The 19,736-nt window shown below is 50.0% G+C and overlaps 1 protein-coding gene across 1 annotated transcript in view; it reads right to left on the reverse strand.

Moving 5' to 3' along the window:
• Positions 1-19,736, reverse strand: part of PIK3R6 (phosphoinositide-3-kinase regulatory subunit 6) — a 65,929-nt gene that overhangs the window by 24,870 nt on the left and 21,323 nt on the right. Inside the window, exons 3-12 of the mRNA XM_008010318.3 lie at positions 12,069-12,152; positions 11,013-11,104; positions 10,252-10,320; positions 9,139-9,271; positions 8,895-8,964; positions 7,611-7,794; positions 5,063-5,219; positions 2,161-2,247; positions 1,401-1,824; positions 946-1,024 (exon numbers count right to left, since the gene is read on the reverse strand). Coding sequence (XP_008008509.3) covers positions 946-1,024; positions 1,401-1,824; positions 2,161-2,247; positions 5,063-5,219; positions 7,611-7,794; positions 8,895-8,964; positions 9,139-9,271; positions 10,252-10,320; positions 11,013-11,104; positions 12,069-12,152 — 1,379 coding nt within the window. The remainder of the gene's footprint in view (positions 1-945; positions 1,025-1,400; positions 1,825-2,160; positions 2,248-5,062; positions 5,220-7,610; positions 7,795-8,894; positions 8,965-9,138; positions 9,272-10,251; positions 10,321-11,012; positions 11,105-12,068; positions 12,153-19,736) is intronic.

The following is a 19,736-nucleotide window of genomic DNA, read 5'->3' on the forward strand; positions in this document are numbered from 1 at the left end:
GGCCTCAATTTCTGCATGTGAAGACACATCGTTGTTCTGTTTTATAAACTCAGATGAAGCTAGAATATATTTTGCTGAGGTTCACTCATCAGGGACATTGAAAAATGATCACCAACTTCAAAAGGGGAGAGACAAGTATGTCTTTGACCTTACTGCTTCCCAATAGGAAGTGGAGTGTGCAGTAGAAGTGGAGTGTACAGTAGGAAGTGGCGTGTGCAGTAGGAAGTGGAGTGTGCAGTAGGAAGTGGAGCGTGCAGTAGGAAGTGGAGCGTGCAGTAGGAAGTGGAGCGTGCAGTAGGAAGTGGCGTGTGCAGTAGGAAGTGGTGCGTGTAGTAGAAGTGGCGTGTGCAGTAGGAAGTGGTGCGTGCAGTAGGAAGTGGCGTGTGCAGTAGGAAGTGGCGTGTGCAGTAGGAAGTGGTGTGTGCAGTAGGAAGTGGCATGTGCAGTAGGAAGTGGAGTGTGCAGTAGGAAGTAAGACCTGAAAGTGTGGGTCTGTCCCCCCTACTAGATCAATGGACTTCACTGCCTGAAATTTCCTTTCATGTCATACCAGAAAGTGTGGGGTTTGTGTGTATGTGTGTGTATAAGAGAGGGGAGGGAAGGAGGGAGAGAGAGAGAGAGAGAGAGAGAGAGAGAGAGAGAGAGAGAGAGCGCCTGTGTTTGAGAACTTTGCAACTAATTCCATTACCTACAAAAACAAAATGAATATCAGCAGCAAGCAGGCTGCCATCAAGAGAGAGACCCAATCTCTGGCCACATTCAGCCCCCAGAGCACCGTCTGCAGCCTCTGAAAAGAAGACTGCTGACGGCTGTCCCGTCTCCACATCCTAAGGATGCTTTTTCTAGTCCCTGCGCTGGGGATGTGGGGGATGTGAGGCTGCAGGTGTGTCCCTGCCCACCCTGCCCTGTCTCTGCCCTGCCACCGCCTTCCCGCGGTCCAGTCACCTCAGGTGCCAGCACGGGGACGTAGTAGAGCTGCAGGCTGAGTCTGGGAGTGAGGCAGAACTTCTGGGTCTCCCGTTTCCTAGCAACGGGCAGCAAAGCAGAGGAGGTTAGGGATGGGGCTTGGCTTCAAAGAGACTGGGCTCTGCTATTTGTTATCTCTTGACCTTGGGCAATTTGTGTCATCTTTCTGAGCCTCTGCTTTCTCATCTACAAAATGGGTACAGTAATGTCTCCCTCGCAGGATGGCGATGAGGGTTCACGGAGCTACCAAACACAAAGCAGGGACTGCGGTGCTCTGTGACGGCTGCTGGCACTGTGTGGCATCCTCCTCTGTCCCACCCTGGCCTCTGCCTCCTGACCCTCTCTTGCCACCCTGTGATCCTTCACCAGCCCACGCCAGGCCCACCTGTGCCCCTGACCAGCGCCCGCCCCCAGTCCCCACCTTGGAGCCCCACCTGAGTCTGTGGTAGGCCTGGGCCAGGCGCCCCAGCATCCTGTCGTCTCCCAGCACAAGTACCCGGGCTGTGTGCAGCCGGGAGACACCAGGCAGCACTTCCCCATCCCCACCGGGCCTGCCTGTCCTCCGGTGCAGCCCTGGGGGCCCGTCCCAGCCGCCAGGCATCAAGAAGTCCAGGGGCCACGCACGCTTCTTGATGCCTCCTTTGCGCTGCAGCCCAGCTCGCTCCATCTCAGGGCTGCTGGGTGCAGGCAGCTCATCAGCCCCCGGGGGAAGGTCTCGCTCGATGCCACTGTCCGTGGACAGCACGGAAACCCGGGCCAACTCCCGGTCTGGCCGGAGGCCCTGCAGATCCAAGACCTCCAAGTCAGCACTGAGACGCAGCTGGGATCTTGGGCGGAGGAAGAGCACCAGTTCCTTCCCTGGGATGGGGGAACAAGGGCAGTGAGGACACGTAAGGCTGGCAGGGCTATGTTCCTGATTCCAACCAGTCCTCCTCAGAGGATACACACACACACAGAAACACAGACAGACACACAGACACATAAGGACACACATAAGAACATGCACAGAGACACACACACAGACACAGAGACACACAGATGCACACACACGTACAGACACAGACATACAGACACACACATGCACACACAGACACACACACACAAACACACTGACAAACACACACATGCACGCATATGCACACACACAGACACAGACATATACCACTGTTTCCAGACAGCTGCAGGGGCACGTACAGAGCTGCTCCTCGCCAGTCCACAGGTGGAAGGTGATGTAGGGGCTGGGCAGGGGAATGCTTGGTGGCCGCTCCTGGACAGGGTCACCTGCAGAAAGGAGCAGGCTATGGAGGCCATGGAGGAGGCCATGGGACCCTCCCCATCTGCCCTCCCCATCCTGCTCAGCTCCTGTGCGGGGTCTTAGAGGGGTGGCAGGGACTCTCTCCACATCTGGTCTGCCTTTCCATCTCTGCCACCACCAGCCCATCCAGGGCCCAACAGTGCAGCTGTCCCCTCCCTGTCCAACAATGCTTAGTAGCTATGTTTCCTTAAACCTAGCTCAGCCCTTAGTGGGTCTTCACAAACCAGCTCGCAAGGCCTTTTCCAACCTATTCTCCTATGCTGGCCATGCCTTCAGCGCTGTGCAGCCACCAGACTGGCTTCCCTGCTGTTCTTAAAATGCCCTGCCTGCGTCCAGACGAGGCAGGAGAGACCCCTTCCCTTCTCAGCGCTGCTTCCAATATCTTGCACGCAGCAGACACTCAATTAACATTTGCTGCTGTCAGTGATGCTGACAAGAACTCATCAGCAAAGTTTGGGGGCAGCAGGAACCCCGGGCAGTCCAGGGGAGAGACCAAGACCAGCGCTTCTTCCTGCTCCTCTTTCTAGAATATTTTCTGACCACTCCAGCGGCCCACGGTGGTCATTCCCTCCAGCAGACTTTGTCTGCACACTGGGCACATCTCACATGTGGCCTTAGGATTTGGCTCTGTATTCTTGTTTTATTTCTATATTGCTGTGGCTTCCCCCTCCTGAGGCTGCAAGCTTCTTAGGGGAGAGCAGCTAGTGTTCACTGAGCACCTACTGCCTGCCAGGCCTTATTCTACTCACCTGGCACACAGTGTAATCATTTCTCTGGATCCTGCCAATAGCCCTGGGCAACGGGTGATATTATTATCCTCAATTTACAGGGGAGGAGCCAGGACATGGAGAGGTTGAATGACTGACCCAAGGTCACATAGTAAATAGCACAGCGAAGACTTGAACCCAGGCAGCTCAGCTCCAGAGTCCCTGCTCTTACCCACAACACAGTGCTTATAACCACCGCTCCATACTGCCTCCTACAGCCACAGGGCTTGACGGGGCTGCTGCCTGGTCATTCAGACACACAGGGCTAAGCCAGGTGTGGTGGCGCGTGCCTGTGGTCCCAGCTACTCAGAAGGCTGAGGTGGGAGGATGGCTTGAGCCCAGGAGCTCAAGGCTGCAGTGAGCCATGATCGTGCCACTGCATTCCAGCCTGGGTGACACAGTGAGACCCCATCTCAAAAAATAAATAAATAAATAAATAAATAAATAAATAAATAAATAAAATGCACAGGGCAAGTCTGGGCAGGAGACAGGTGCCCTTGGATGTGGCTTGGGGGCAGCCCAGATGATCTTGCCTGATCCACGCAGAGTCGCTGGTGAGTGTTAGCAAGGGGCCACAAGGGGAGCGAAGCCAGATTGGCCCCAGGGTTTGTTCCAGCTTGGGGTGCAGGAGCAGCTTTTTCATGTGGAATCAGAGGCAGCGTAGAATATTAAAGCAAAAGACTGGAAAACTTCGAAGATGGAGTCTTGAGGCAGGGACTATCCTGCCCACCTCACCCAACTGCTGGGGCCTCCACCCAACCTGGGCTGCCAAGTTCAAACCCAGGGCCTGGCACACTAACCTCTTCCAGTGGATTCCAGTCCTTAACCCCATGCCTTATAACCACAGGTGCACGATCAGAGACCATGCGTATCTGGGACGTGCAGGCTGACACATTCCATGATACTTTGGGCGACCATCAAACAGGACCCAAATCAGAACCATCCTACAACAGCCAGGAAACACATAGTTGGAATGTTTCTCTGGGCTATTTCAGATGCCCCCATCCACATGAGGCTTGAGTCAGGGTAGGCATTATCTTACCTACATCATGCCTTGCATAAGATAAGGCGTTATCTTATAAATATGCAAATAGGGAAGGGTGAGGAGTAAAACTCTATGATACCAGATATAGACGATGTTGACTCATCTGCTCTTTTAGATACTCTGGTCCTTGGACGGTCAAATCCTTTGATTACTACAGCTGAGTGGTGAACTAGACAGCCTGGATTTGTATCTTGCCTTTGCCACTTACTGCCTTGGGTGATCTTGGGCAAGATATTTAACTTCTTTCTAACTCAGTTTCGTCCTCTGTAAAATGGGGATAATAATAGTTTCTAGCTTATAAGTTGACTGTGAGGTTTCATTGATTTAATACAGTATAGGCAATATATTTAAATATATGTAAGGTGATTAGAACAGCAACTGGAGTATAGTAGGGGCTCTGTGGGCAACAGCTGTTATCACAACCAAATTTCCCGCCTTTTTTTTTTTTTTTTTTTTTTTTTTTGAGATAGAGTTTCACTCTGCCGCCCAGGCTGGAGTACAGTGGTGCAATCACAGCTCACTGCAACCTCCGCCTCCTGGGTTCAAGTGATTCTCCTAACTCAGCATCCCGAGTAGCTGGGACTGCAGGCGCCCACGACCACGCCCGGGTGACTGTTTTTTGTTTTTTTTGTTTTTTTTTTTTTTTAGTAGAGACTAAACCCTCTACTTTAGTGGGTTTCATCATATTGGCTAGGCTGGTCTCGATCTCCTGATCTCAGGTGATCCGCCTGCCTCGGCCTCCCAAAATGCTGAGATAACAGGCGTGAACCACCGCTCCCGGCCTAATTACCGGCCTTCTTAGTCCTGGTCTTACCAAATCCGCAGGCTGCCCCCAGTCCCCAGGCTCCTGGGAGTCAGCCAGGCACCCAGACAGAGGCAGGTCCGGTGCTGCTCTCTGGCGCCCCCTGCGGTGCAGTGAGCTGCGCCCGCGGGGCCCTTGGCAGGGTCCCCCAATCGCCCATCGCTTACCACCTCTGCGCCCCGCCGCGGGCCCCAGCAGCGAGCAGTAAATCTCCTCCAGCCTCTCCACGTGTCCCTCCCGGCTCGGGCTGGCCTCACTGGCCATCTGCTCCACGGCGGCCACCACGGCGTGGAAATACTGCTCCAGGGTGCGGGGAGGGCTGGCCTGTCCGGGAGGGGCGCAGAGCCTGGGTCTTGGCCCAGCGCCCATGCACCCCAGCTCCTAAGCCAAGTCCACAGGGCTCTGGCAGCCCAAGGTGACACCTCCCCGCTGCCCCTGGTGGACTGGCAGAGCTTCCCCCCAAGGCTTCTGGATCTCACATTCAGGGCCCCACACCTGCCCTGCAAGTGGGGGTTCCCCTCTGCCCCTCACATGCTATTAGGGGGAGACTGCTGGTCTGTATCATCTGTTACCCAGAGAGGCAGAGATGGCCACTGACGCCCACCTCCTGAAAGCGTCACCCAGCACTTGGATCCATGTTCTAGCCCCCACTAGATTGTGAACTCCAGGGAGTCAGGGAATTCTGTGTTTCGTTCACAGCTGCATCTCCAGCACTTAGAACAGCTCACTGCACCAGGCGTTGTTCTAGGGGCTGGGATAACAGCAGCAAACGAAAAGACAAAAATTTGGGAGCTCCTATTGTCGTGTGTATATGGCAAGAGGAGCGGGCAATCAACAAAATAAGTAAAATTTATGGTATGGTACATAACAACAATAAGTACCAAAGAGAAAATAAAGCAGAGAAGGAGGATGTGGAATTTGAGGGAGGGGCTAAATTATTTAAATTGTGAGATCTGGGAAGCCTCCCTGAGAAAGTGACTTTTTTTTTTTTTTTTTTTGAGACGGAGTCTCGCTCTGTCGCCCAGGCTGGAGTGCAGTGGTATGATCTTGGCTCATTGCAATCTCTGCCTCCCAGGTTCAAGCGATTCTCCTGCCTCAGCCTCCCGAGTAGCTGGGACTACAGGCACACACCACCACATCCAGCTAATTTTTGTATTTTTAGTAGAGACAGGGTTTCACCGTGTTGGCCAGGATGGTCTCCATCTCCTGACCTAGTGATCTGCCCGTCTTGGCCTCCCAAAGTGTTGGGATTATAGGCGTGAGCCACTGCACCCGGTTGAAAGTAACTTTTAAGTAAAGACTTGGCCAGGCATAGTGGCTCACGTATGTAATCCTGGCACTTTGGGAGGCCAAGGCGGGTGGATCACAAGGTCAGGAGATGAAGACCATCCTGGCTAACACGATGAAACCCCGTCTCTACTAAAAATACAAAAAATTAGCCGGGTGTGGTGGCGGGCAACTGTAGTCCTGGCTACTCAGGAGGCTGAGGCAGGAGAATGGCGTGAACCTGGGAGGCGGAGCTTGCAGTGAGCTGAGATTGCGCCACTGCACTCCAGCCTGGGCGACAGAGCCAGACCCCATCTCAAAAAAAAAAAAAAAAAGTGAAGACTTGAAGTGAAAGAGTGAGTCATGCAGGTATCTGAGAGAACGTTCCAAGCATAGGGAGCAGTGAGTGCAAAGGCCCTGGGGTGCAACTGTGTCAGGCGTGCGCATGTTGGGAGAAAAATGAAGAGGCTTATTTAGCTGGAGCAGAGGAAATGAGAGGGAAAGTTAGGAGACAGGCCAGAGAGGAAATGAAGAGAGGTGGGAACAGATCAAGGCCCTCAGGATGAGGTTCTTGTAGACAGTTTTATTTTTAGAGATGGGGTGCCTCTCTGTGGCCCAGGCTAGAGTGCAGTGGTACAATCAAAGCTCACTGCAGCCTCAAACTTGGCTCAAGTGATCCTCTTGCCTTCTGAGTAGCTGGGACTGCAAACACATGTCACTACGCCTGGCATTTTTAAAAATTTTTCGTAGAAATGGGGTCTCACTATGTTGCCCAGGCTGGTCTCAAACTCCTGGCCTCAAGCAATCCTCCTGCCTCAGTCTCCCAAGTACCTGGGATTATAGGCATGAGCCACCACACCAGGCTCTTATAGGTCATTGCAATCACTTTGGCTTTGACTCTGAGTGAGATGATGTAGTAGCTACTGTTGTGGTGACCCAGATTCCTGCTTTCAGGACGGAGACACTCATTCACCCTGCTGCTAGGAATACTGGCGTTATCTTATATCTTATTATTGTGTTTTGTTTTTTTTTGAAATGGAGTCTCGCTCTGTCACCCAGGCTGGAGTGCAGTGGCACAACCTTGGCTCACTGCAACCTCCACCTCCCAGGTTCAAGCTATTCTCCTGCCTCAGCCTCCTGAGTAGCTGGGATTACAGGCATGTGCCACCACGGCCAGTTAGTTTTTGTATTTTTAGTAGAGACCGGGTTTCGCCATGTTGGCCAGGCTGGTCTCGAACTCCTGACCTCAGGTGATACGCCCGCTTCAGCCTCTCAAAGTGCTGGGGTTACAGGTGGGAGCCACCGTGCCCAGCCAAAATGTATGAATTTTTGATTTGGGGGAAAAGGTGATGTGAAACAGGAGAAGGAGGAAGAGCAGGGTGAGCTGCTGGTACGGGCATCCAGGGACCAGGGCTGGAACTGACAAGGGACTGCAGGCAGGGCCATTACCTGCAGCTTCCTGTGCAGAGCGCCTGCGTGACAGGCTTCCCCCAGAGCCGCCTGCAGGGCGTGGGAGACCACGTGGCGCATGCAGGCCTCTGGTGTCTGCTGCTCCTGGGCCGCCTCGATCTCCAGTAGCAGAGCACTGCACACGGAGGCAGACACCAGCTCGGGATCCACGAAGAGGAACACTCTGAGGGCAGAGGCAGGGGGAGAGGTGGGATCGATAGTAACTAATGGGAGAGGGGCCACTGGATGGGCACTCTCAGAGCTGTGCAGCACCCCCAAGTAATTTAATCCTGCTGAAAAGAGGAGTCTCAGATTCGAAAGTCTCTAGGTGGAATGACAATAGGGAGTGGTGAGGACTGTGGCAAATAAGAGCATGCACAGCCCTTCTAGAGGGGCAGCTCTAATCACTGTCCACAGAAGACAGCAGGCCTAGTCCCATGTCTAGGAAAGTTCCAGCCTCAATCCTGCTCCCTCTCTCAGCATCCTGGCCCAGGGACCAGGTCACCCTGTAGGAGGGACTCTAAATCCTTCCTGCCAGAACTGGAATTCTGAGCTCTGCGTGGATCCCCTCTTCTCTCATCACTCTTATCACACCAGAGAGCCGATCTCCCCTACTCCCTCCTCCTCACCCACTGTGTCTCCCCACCTCTCCCATGCTAAGTCCTCTGGGTGCCCTGGGCATCCTTGCATCTTTCATGAACATAGTACCTCACACCCCAAACTCAAGCTATGTCTTTCAGGGCCAAGTTAGTGGAGGTGCCTGCAGAAAAGGGAGGTGCCACTCCCAATTTCTTCACTCCTCTCCCCAGCACAAGCAGGGGACACTTCCTCAGTCTTATCTAAGGGGCTGGGAGTCTCCCATGGAAGCCCTCGGGCTTCATTGTGCACCTGCACCTGAGCCCCTCCGCTATGGCTATTCTGGAGTCTCCTCTGGCTGCCTGGCTGGTACGATGCTGCATCATGGCCAAGGGCAGGATGGAGGTGGAATGACAGAGCTCCAAAGTGGCCCCGAGGTCATGTCCACCTTCTGCACGTGAGCAAGGTAGCTTCGAATCCAGCCTCAGAAGAAAGACCTATGCTGTGTTCAGTGGTCTCCAGAAAACAATATGGCGCCAACCTTGAACCGCAAACGCACTCCACTGCTGGACAAATGCCATGGCTGGGGAGTTCTGCTAGGGCTCTTCTTAATCCAGCCTCCTCTTCTGTCCTCCTGCCAGGGAGCAGTCACTAACGCCACAACACTTTTAGGAGGCTGAAGGGAGCAGTTTTTCTGGGGCCACTCACCTCTCCTGGTAGGGATACAGTTCATTCATCAAGTTCTGTTCGGCAATGACCATCCTTTGGTAGAGGGTCCCTGCAAACCAGACCACTTTGGCCAACCAGCCCCCAAGTCTCTGATTCCCATTCTCCACCTTCCTACAGAAGGTGTGGAGGCTTTTGAGCCCCCTGGTATCCTGGAGAAAAAGGAAAGACCCTGGGCAGTGTTGGAGGTGCAGCATGGGAGACAAAGATGCCCGGTGACTCTCACCTGGGACAGCCGTCTCTGTTTTCAGCCTTATCGCGCAGTCCAGGGCGACTGTGCAGTAGGGGGTGGGCAGGGTCAGTAACCTCGTGCAAAAGGCATAGATTCTCTGGTAGAGCTCCTCTGTGATTCCTGTGGCCTGGGTGAGAGGGAGGAGGGGGAGGTGAGAGGGAGGAGGGGGAGGTGGGAGGGAGGAGGGGGAGGCGGGAGGGAGGAGGGGGAGGCGGGAGGGAGGAGGGGGAGGCGAGAGGGAGGAGGGGGAGGCGAGAGGGAGAAGGGGGAGGTGAGAAGGAGGAGGGGGAGGTGAAGGGTCCCAGGGGAGTTTCCGGGGAGGGACTTGGGAGAAGAGGTGGAAGGTCAGGCCTAACAGCCAGACCTGGGCTCACAGCTCTCTCCCAAACCCACACCTTCCAGCCTCTTCTCCCAGCACCTGTAAGACATCCCTTTGTCACCCCGCCCCAACTTACCAAGATAAAAATTCATTGCATCAATTCTGCAAGCAAATCAACTTCCTCCCAGCCCTCCTGCTCTATCAGGGAAGCACATTCCTGCGGTTCTCCAGGCTCAAAACCTCGGAGGCACTTCCTCAGTCTCCTTTGCTCCTCCTTGCATCCCACAGGCCTGGGCTCCACAGTGCCCAGGAGGCCCCCCTCTCCCTCCCCACCTCCGTGTGCCCTCTGCCTCTGCCGGAGCTAAGCCCCGTCTTGACCCTGGACTCTCCGGCAACCCCAGACTTGCTCTTCCTGCCTTCCTTAACCACCACTCCCACCCCCTGCGACAACACACAGCTCCCGATTACTCTTCCTGAAACATTCACCGCATCTGTATCATGTCTCTGCTCTGTGTAGGGATCAGCGGTGTCTCCTGTCGCACCGCACACAGGAGCAAATGCAAAGACCTCATCCTGCCATTCAAGGCCATCGTCTCTCCAAACTTCTCTCTCCATATAGGAGGGAAAGGGGGTGGCTGGCGCTTAGAAGCCAGTTTAGGGCAGGTAATCCAAGGGATTTTCTAGGCTCATCCTGGCAGAGACTGACTGCCCACTAAGGGGAAAGGACAGTGTCCGGCCCAGCCACGTGCAGGTCACCAGTACCACCTCGACCTCAGTCCCCGGCTCACCTTGGTGAGCACGTACATTACAGTGTGCAGCAAGGGAATGATGACATGCCGGAGGTCCTCGCTTTCCGCCTGGAAAACAGGAGATCACGTGACAGGTATTGGGCTGGGGGACTCCCCACCTCCTAGCAGGAGGCAGTCTAGGCAGGGGGTGGGCAGGAGATGGGGTGGAAGGCAGCCAGGGGGAGAGCAAAGGGCCATTGTCTGCTCTGGATAGAGGAGTGGCGAGGGAAGGGCACACAGGTGAGGAAGCCCCTCGGGGAGGGTGTAGGAGCATCGGGGAGGCCTCAGAGAACTCTGCAGGTGAGGGGCCAAATTCAATTAGGGTAGGAGTCGCAGCAAAGCAACAAACAAGTCCCCAGCTTGGAGCCACCCTTGAATGCAGTGTTTCCCAAACAGCTGCAAGCACGACATTGGGTAATGTGGAGGATAATGTAGGTGGCCCGAGGATAGTTTTGAGAAACGTCAATAATCGTATATTGATGTGTATAAGCACCTTCTGTTTCTGACAAGTGATATGGATTTTCCATTTGTGGTCGCATTATGGCGCTTCTTTTTGAAAGATGTTTATTCAAGTAACACAATGAGAGTCGATGTAAAGAAAATGTTGCTTACGTAAAAGTACAGGAGGGAGATGCATATGATAAAAATCATGCAGGCGACCAAAGCTTGGGAGACATACAGCTGCCAGGACTGAGCCCCTGCCCAACTGGCCCCTCTCTTCCTTCCATCCCCGTCTTCCTTCCTGAGGTCCAGGAACTCACCTTCTCCAGTTCTCTGAGCAGAATGCGGACCAGCGCCGGGCTCTTACCAGGATCTCGCTCGACCTTCTTGTGCAGGGACCACCTCCACATGCCTGGGCCAGGAGAAAGGGGAGCCCAGCATGACCAGGTGGGAAGGAGCTCTCAGAGGAGACCCCTCTGAGCAGGACCCTGAGCCCTGGAGCCCCAGCCGCAGCTCCAACCAGCCACAGGTCTGACCCTGCCACCAGCGCTTGGCTCCAGGTGCACCTGGGCACCTGGGTGGGCTCCTCCCAAGGCGGGAGTTCTGATCTGTAGCCCTTTGTGGACAGTGAATTCCCAGGGCAGAAAGGAAGGCAGGTGGGACACCAGTGGGGACAGATTGTGACAGGTGTATGCGTGTGGATCACAGAGCAGCAGTGTTTGCAGGTGTGTGCCCCAAGCCACATTCTGGAAGTCCTGCAGGCCTGGAGTGCTGAGGGGAATTAGGTTTGAAAGTGAAGCTAGGGAAGGTGGTTAACAAAGAGGGTGGCAGGCTGGGTGCCATGGCTCATGCCTGTAATCCCAGCACTTTGGGAGGCTGAGGCAGGCAGATCACTTGAGGTCAGGAGTTCCAGACCAGCCTGGTCAACATGGTGAAACCTCATCTCTACTAAAAATACAAAAATTAGCAGGCGTGGTGACGCATGCCTGTAATGTCAGCTACTCGGGAGGCTGAGGCAGGCGGATCACTTGAACCGGGGAGGCAGAGGTTGCGGTGAGCTGAGTTTGCGCCACTGCACTCCAGCCCGGGTGACAGAGTGAGACTCCATCTCAAAAACAAAAGAAAAAAAAAAGGAAAGAAAAATGGTGGCAGATCCCCAATGTGCTCTGTGGCAGTTGCTGGGAGGGTTGAACTAGGGAGCAGAGAAGCCTTCTCAGTGCTTCAGGCTCTAGGTATTTCCAGCAGGAAAGGGGTTTGGCGAGAAGACCCTTGCCCTGTGAGCTCCAGGCCGGGCCCTTTCCTGTATGTGTGTGTATTGTTGGCTGGGGTTGGGTGGAGGTCAGAGGGACCAGTCGCTGCTGCCAGCTGGCTCTTACCTTGGTTGCTCTGCAGGGCAGGGGCCTGGGTGCTGAGCTCCCGGAGCACAGCCTGCACGCTCCTCTGGAGGTCCAGCTCCATGTCTGGGAAGTAGTAGGGGTGGGAGGAAACTCAGTCCACTGAGCCTCACCCTCGTCCCACCTCCATTCCTCCTGAGAATGTCTTTAGCCATTTCTCTGAGCCTCAAGAGGTGCCCGAAGTAATCTACTAAGAGCTGGCAGGCAGCATGCCAGCCGGGGCTGGAATATAGCCTTTCCTTCCACATTTCTGTGTTCTTTGTAAAACCAGCATTTCCCAAAGTGCAGTATGTGTACCACTGGTGGTATGCAGGATAATTTTAGATGGTATACAAACAACCTTAAAATTTAAATGGTTATGCATTTATTGTAATGCATGTTAGAAAATACATATATGTATTTTCATATATATGAAATATATATCCTCCAAATATATATATGAAACATATATGCCTCCAAACATGTATATGAAATATATATATCCTCCAAATATGTATATGAAATATATATCCTCCAAATATGTATATAAATATATGTATCCTCCAAATATGTATATGAAACATATATATCCTCCAAATACATATATAAATATATATCCTCCAAACATGTATATGAAATATATATATCCTCCAAATATATGTATGGAATATATATATATCCTCCAAATATATATAATATATATATTAAAAACTATTAGGTTGGTGCAAAAGTAATTGCAGTTTTTGTTATTATTATTATTATTATTATTATTTTGAGACAGAGTCTCACTCTGTCGCCCAGGCTGGTGTGCAGTGGTGGGATCTCGGCTCACTGCAAGCTCCGCCTCCCGGGTTCATGCCATTCTCCTGCCTCAGCCTCCTGAGTAGCTGGGACTACAGGCGCCCGCCACCACGCCCGGCTAATTTTTTGTATTTTTAGTACAGACTGGGTTTCACCGTGTTAGCCAGGATGGTCTCCATCTCCTGACCTTGTGATCCGCCCACCTCGGCCTCCCAAAGTTCTGGGATTACAAGCGTGAGCCACCACACCTGGCCTTCGCCATTATTTTTAATAGTTCCTCAATCCATGCATGAAGCTAAAACTTATTTATTTTATTTATTTATTCTTTTGAAGCCTACAGCACCCTGTGTTTTCTGGTAGTCTCCCATCCAAGTATAAAGCTAAAATCTAAAGTCAACTTGAAGAATCATGTCAGATCCATACCAGGACAGGTGATAACAAAGACTCTCTCCTTGACCAAAATTTACTCGGCCCCCTCTAAGCCCTCGTCTTCACCGGGCCTCAGCCTTGGCTCCTTTCCTGCCTTTGGCCTGCCCATCCCAATTTTAGCAAGAATCCTGCCAAATCAGTTTAGGTTGGAATCCCCCACCCTTAATATCTCCTGCACCCCTTCATGTACAAGAATTTGACCTGCCTCTAGCAAGAGTCCTGTTAGCTCAGTTTAGCAAGAATGCCCCAACCCTTGATGTCCCCTCTTAGAAATTTTCCATCCACTGATCCCTTCACTCTGCCCATTGGCTGTAAATCCCCAACTGGCTTTTCCTTATTCCACGTCAAGCCTGGTTTCTCTTTCCTAATGCAATAGTCTTGGATAAGTCTTCCTTACCATTTTAACAAGTGTCAGAATAAATTTTTTCTTTAACAGTGGTACATTGACATGGAAAAAAAAAACCATGAAAGTGGTACAAGAATAAGCAACTGACATTTGGGAAGTGTGGTAGCTGTGAGAATGTACCTCGCTCATCTCCCACGACCGGGAGTTTAATGGACGCAGGTACCCAGCTGCTGTGCTGTCGCAGTGGTTTGGATATTTGACCCTCCAAATCTCAGGTTGAAATTTGGTCCCCAGTGTTGGAGGTGGGGCCTAATGGGAGGTGTTAGGGCCATGGAGGTGGATGCCTCATGAATGCCATCCTTGCGGTAGTGAGTGAGTTCTCATTCTATTAGCTCCCCTGAGAACTGGTTGTTGAAAAGAGCCTGTCAGCTTCCCCATCTCTCTTGCTTCATCTCTCAGCATGTGATCTGTACATGCTGGCTCCCCTTCCACCAGGAGTGGAAGCTTCCTGAGCCCTGAGCCCCTTATCAGAAGCAAATGCTGGCACTCTGCTTCTTGTACAGCCTGCAGAACACTGAGCCAAATAAACCTCTTTTCTTTACAAATTACCCAACTGCAGGTGTTCCTTTGTATTATAGCAATGCAAACAGACTAAGACAGCTGTGAAATCCATCACTTTCTGCTGAGCCACACTTCCCAGCCAATACGGGGTATGGTAGTGGTTCTAAAGCAGGCCCTTCCCCAGGAGATGCTCACGCTTCTCCAACTGCCCTGCTGAGCTTTTCTTGGACTCCCATCAGTCCAAGGCATTTCCGCTGCTCCTTCTTCCTTTTCTCCTTCATTCGGAGTCAGATTTGCACCAGGGTCTGACAGCTGCTCTCCCAGGTCCCTCTCCGTTTCTGTCACACCAGTGTTTCCCCAAATAAATCCTTGAACTTGGTGTCTGCTTCTTGGCAGATCCGGACTCAGACAGGAAGTATGGGAAACACTCCTCACACAATAAATTCCTCTTTGCAATTAGCTCCCACCAAGAGTTTGCCATTATAGGTGAGTGTGTATTCTCTGATTGTCAGACAACACAAACCATGTGCTTCAAGGGTTCCTCTTTGACTTGGCTATCAGGAAACTTACGGTCAAATTGGGGCCCAGTCTCAAAAATGAGCTCATCTCATGTGACAGGGATCTCTCTTCTTGGTTCCTTTTTGGTGCTCCTGCTTTATATTCTATTTAATCTACATCTGAATTGTCTCAGATTCCTTTGGAAGTAAGTAGAATAGAGATAACACGTTTAAAAATGGGCAGATTGCAATCCAAGAGTTAAAATTTTTTTAGGCCAAGTCACCATAGATGCTAGTGCCTATGGTCTGGCCCCTCCTCAGACCCATGCAACGCCTATGGGGGTCACATCCCTGAAGCCCCCACTTTCTTCCTGGCTCTCACATGTCCCCTGTAAGACACTTATCCCTGGCTGGGCCTGGTCCTGAATATCCTCCAGGCTGAGCGTGGACAGGGTGTTACAGCCGCATCTGCCCACCTGGTCCCTCTGCTGGGCAGAGCATCATCTCCCCAGACTGTCGAGGAAATCATTTATCTTGGCTTGAAGGTTGGTCACAGTCTTTCCTCCATCTATGCATTTCCACCTTGTATGAAGATTTAATGAGTTAATGCAGGATGAGTTATTAGAACATTAGCTGGTGCTAAGTCTTTTTTCTTTCTCCTCCCTCCTTCGCTGTCTCTTTCCCTTCCTTCCTTTCTTTTTTCCTTCCTTCTTTCTCTTTCTTATTCTGTCTTCCATTGCATATTTGCATGGAAAGGCTGAAAACTGTGACAAATGTGATTTCCTCTCATTCCCCTCATCAGAAGCGCAGCCAAGCCTTTGTCTTCTGAGACTAGGTCCCCTTGCTTTGCAAGGGAAGTTGAGTTTTTGTGTTTCACACAAAAATAGAGAAGTTGCCAGTAGCCCTGGGAGACCACTTCAAATAAATTTTGTTTTTGAACGTCTGGGTAGCTAAAACAAACTCTCAGGCTTTGGTCCACATCTGGCTTGCTGTGTGTTTTGTCTGGGCTTGTATAGGGTCTTTAAAAAAAAAAAAAAAAGCAATGAAGTAGCTGCCAACATTTACAAGTCAGGAGATTTTGCAAAACAGTTTGGGTTTCTGGCATCTCTTGAAAATCTGACAATCTGTTGACACTGAACCTGCATTCTTCTCACATGTGACAATTGTAGGGGGTGGGGAGCAATTGCCCCCTTAGATGAGCACAGCTTCTCTAGGTCTTTCTAGTTCCCCACGCCTCGGTCTCACTCATTGACATCCTCTGCCTGGCCCCTGGAGGCACTTCAGTCTCAGGCTCCGGGCAAGTTGACTGAGCCAATCAAGCTGGATTGTCTAAGTGCAGAAGAAGGTTGATGCTTTTAAAGAGGAGAGTGGTCCAGTTCAAGGGTGGAGGTTGGATGCCCTAAGACTGTGAGAGCACAAGAGATATAGGGTTCCAGGGAATGAGGAAAATCAGACCAGCTGGGACAAAGTTTACCAGTGGTGGCAAAGGTCAGATGAGCGCCGCTAAGCACGAACCCTGTGCCTCTGATGCCACAGCAAAGGTCTCCTGAGCCATCTTCACCAGAGCATGAGACTGTCCCCCAAGGCAGGCTCTATCTCCCTCTGGACCTTGCAAGTTTGGCCAAGCAGTTCTGGTGGCTGCAGCCATCATGGACTGGAGACCACAGCCTTTTCCAACTACCCAGACTTTGTAAACCCCGAGCTTGTACAAACTCCCACAGAGGGGAAAGCACTCCAAGTGAATGATGCTAGAGTTCTTCCTAACCTTGGAAAATGAGAGACTGAAGCTGGTTTTGATTTGATTAAATGAAAGAAAGAAATGGGATATTTCCTGTGTCTCCAGTGACTCAGCATTGTTCATATATGATATGCAGGTCTGACATCCTTGATGACTCAAATAGTCAATAGATAAATGGCATCCGTTATTATTATCGTCCTCTGCATCCAGGAATGTGGGATATTACTAATTAGGTATTAATATTATTATGAATATTAAAGCTTTTGTTTTTTATTTAAAACATTTTTAACTTTTATTTTAGGTTCAAGAGGTACATGTGCAGGTTTGTTACCTGGGTATATTGCTTGATGCTGAGGTTTGTAGTATGGATGATCCCATCACCTAGGTACTATGAGTACTATTACTAATAATAGTACTACTCATAGTACCCACCTGTGAGTAGTACTAGTATCCAAACTAACTAGTTTTTCAACGCTTTCCCCTTTCCCTCCCTCCCCTTTCTAGTACCCCCCCGGTTTCTATTGTTGCCATCTTTGTGTCCATGAGTACCCAAAGTTTTGCTCCCACCTGTAAGTGAGAACATGCAGTATTTGATTTTCCATTCCTGCATTAATTTGCTTAGTGTAGTAGCTTCCAGCTCCATCCATGTTGCAGCAAAGGATATGATTTCATCCTTTTTTATGGCTGCATAGTATTCCATGTTGTATACGCAACACATTTTCCTTATCCAGTCTGTTGTTGACGGGCACCTAGGTTGATTCTGTGTCTCTGCTATTGTGAATAGTGCTGCGACGAATGTGCAAGTGCATGGGTCTTTTTGATAGAATGATTTGTTTCTTGGGGGATATATACCCAGTAGTGGGATTGCTGGGTCGAATGGTAACTCTGTTTTAAGTTCTTTGTGAAATCTCCAAACTGATTTCCACAGTGGCTAAACTAGTTTACATTCTCACCAACAGTGTATAAGCATTCCCTTTACTCCACAGCCTTGCCAGCATCTGTTGTTTTTTGACTTTTTACTAGTAGCCATTCTGAGTGCTGTGAGATGGTTTTGATTTTCATGTTTCTGATAAGTAGTAACATAGAGCATTTTTCCATATTTGTTGGCTGCTTGTATGTCTTCTTTTGAGAAGTGTCTGTTCATGTCTTTTGCCCATTTTTTTAAGTGGGGTTATTTGTTTTTTGCTTAATCAGTTGTGTAAATTCCTTATATATTGTGGATATTAGACCTCTGTTGGAATGCATACTTTGTGAATATTTTCTCCCATTCTGTAGTTTCTCTGTTTACTCTGTTGATAATTTCTTTTACTGTGCAGAAGCTCTTTAGTGTAGGCCAGGTGTGGTAGCTCATGCCTGTAATCCCAGCACTTTGGGAGGCAGAGAGGGGCGGATCACTTGAGGCCAGGAGTTTGAGACTAGACTGGCTAACAGGGCAAAATCCTATCTCTACTAAAAATACAAAAATTAGCTGGGTGTAATGATGCACACCTGTGATCCCAGCTACACAGGAGGCTGAGGCACGAGAATCACTTAAACCTGGGGGGTGGAGATTGCAGTGAGCTGAGATTGCGCCACTACACTTTAGCCTGGGCAACAGAGCGAGACTCTATCTCAACAAAACAAAACAAAAAGAAGCTTTTTAGTGTAGTTAGGTCCCAATTGTCAATTTTTGTTTTTGTTGCAATTGCTTTTGAGGACTTAGTCCATAAATTCTTTCTCAAGATTGATGTCTAGAATGGTATTGCCTAGGGTTCATATAGTTTGAGGTCTTACATTTAAATCTTTAATCTATCTTGAGTTAATTTTTATATATGGGAAGGGTAGTGGTTCAGTTTCATTCTTCTGCTCATGGCTAGCCAGTTATCCCAGTACCATTTATTGAATAGAAAGTTCTTTCCCCATTGCTTATGTTTGTCAGCTTGGTCAAAGATCAGGTGGCTGTAGGCATGTAGCTTTATTTCTGGATTCTCTATTGTGTTCCATTGTTTTATGTGTCTATTTTTATACTAGTACCATGCTGTTTTGGTTACTGTAGCCTTGTAGTATAGTTTGAGGTTAGATAATGTGATGCCTCCAGCTTGGTTCTTTTTACTTAGGATTGCTTTGGCTATTTGGGCCCTTTTTTGGTTCCATATAAATTTTAGAATAGTTTTTTCTAGTTCTGTGAAAAATGACATTGGTAGTTTGATAGGAATAGCAATGAATCTGTAGATTGCTCTGGGTGTTATGGCCATTTTAACAATATTGATTTTTCCAATCCATGAGCATTGGAATTGTTTTCCATTTGTTCATGTCATCTATAATTTCTTTTTAGCAGTGTTTTGTACTTGTAAAGATCTTTCACCTCCTTGAATATGTAACATTTAAATAGCACTTGAAAGGCGTACACACAGAGAGTCTTCCATAGGTGTGGTAAGGTGATGCTATGTGCTCACCAAACCAAGTTCATTTTTGTCGCCAAGAGACAGCAATACTGCATTTCCCAAACTCCTCTGCAGTTAGATAAAAGCCATGTGACTGCATTCTGGCCAATGGAATGTGGTGGAAGTGATGTATGTCACTCGCAAGCCTGTGTTCCCTGCATTGTCCTCCATACTCCTCCTCCCTTTCCACAAGACGGAATAAGTCTCATTATCTGCTTGAAGCTCAAATTGGACTGTGGTGAGAGTAAGAATAAGCATGTTTTGTCTTAATCCTCTGACATTTGAGGCCGTTTGCTTTTAAAGCAGCTACTGTTCTCTGACTGACTCATGGATATGCAAAGTGTTTTCCAATGTCTTATCTCACTTGATTCTGACAAGCACCCTGTGAGTTTGGCAGGACAAATACTGTTCTCTCCCTGTTTGATAGATTCCAGGTCTAGAGCCCTTACCTTTGTCGCATATTACCTCTCCAATCACAGAAAGTCACACCTAGAGGGCCTCCAGTACCCAGATGCACCTCTTCCAGCCTACACCTGATCCTCTTACCCCTATGCAGTATAAAGGCTCAGATTGTTTGGAAAACTTTTGCAATCTTACCCCTGTTTGCAGGCATGGCAAAATAACAACAGCTTGGTGCCCCTGAAATATTGCTCTTTTGCATACCCTGAAATAAATATTTTACTTCTCAGGTACCCCTCTTCTTAACTGTAGGATGGGAGGACTCCAAGAGCTGTGGGAAGGTGGAGAGTGTTAAAAACAATCATAGGCCGGGCGTGGTGGCTCACACCTGTAATTCCAGCACCTCGGGAAGCCAAGGCAGGCATATCACCTGAGGTCAGGAGTTCAAGATCAGCCTGGGCAACATGGTGAAACCCC

This window comes from Chlorocebus sabaeus, chromosome 16 (assembly GCF_047675955.1).
Source record: "Chlorocebus sabaeus isolate Y175 chromosome 16, mChlSab1.0.hap1, whole genome shotgun sequence".
In the NCBI taxonomy this organism is placed as follows: Eukaryota; Metazoa; Chordata; class Mammalia; order Primates; family Cercopithecidae; genus Chlorocebus; species Chlorocebus sabaeus.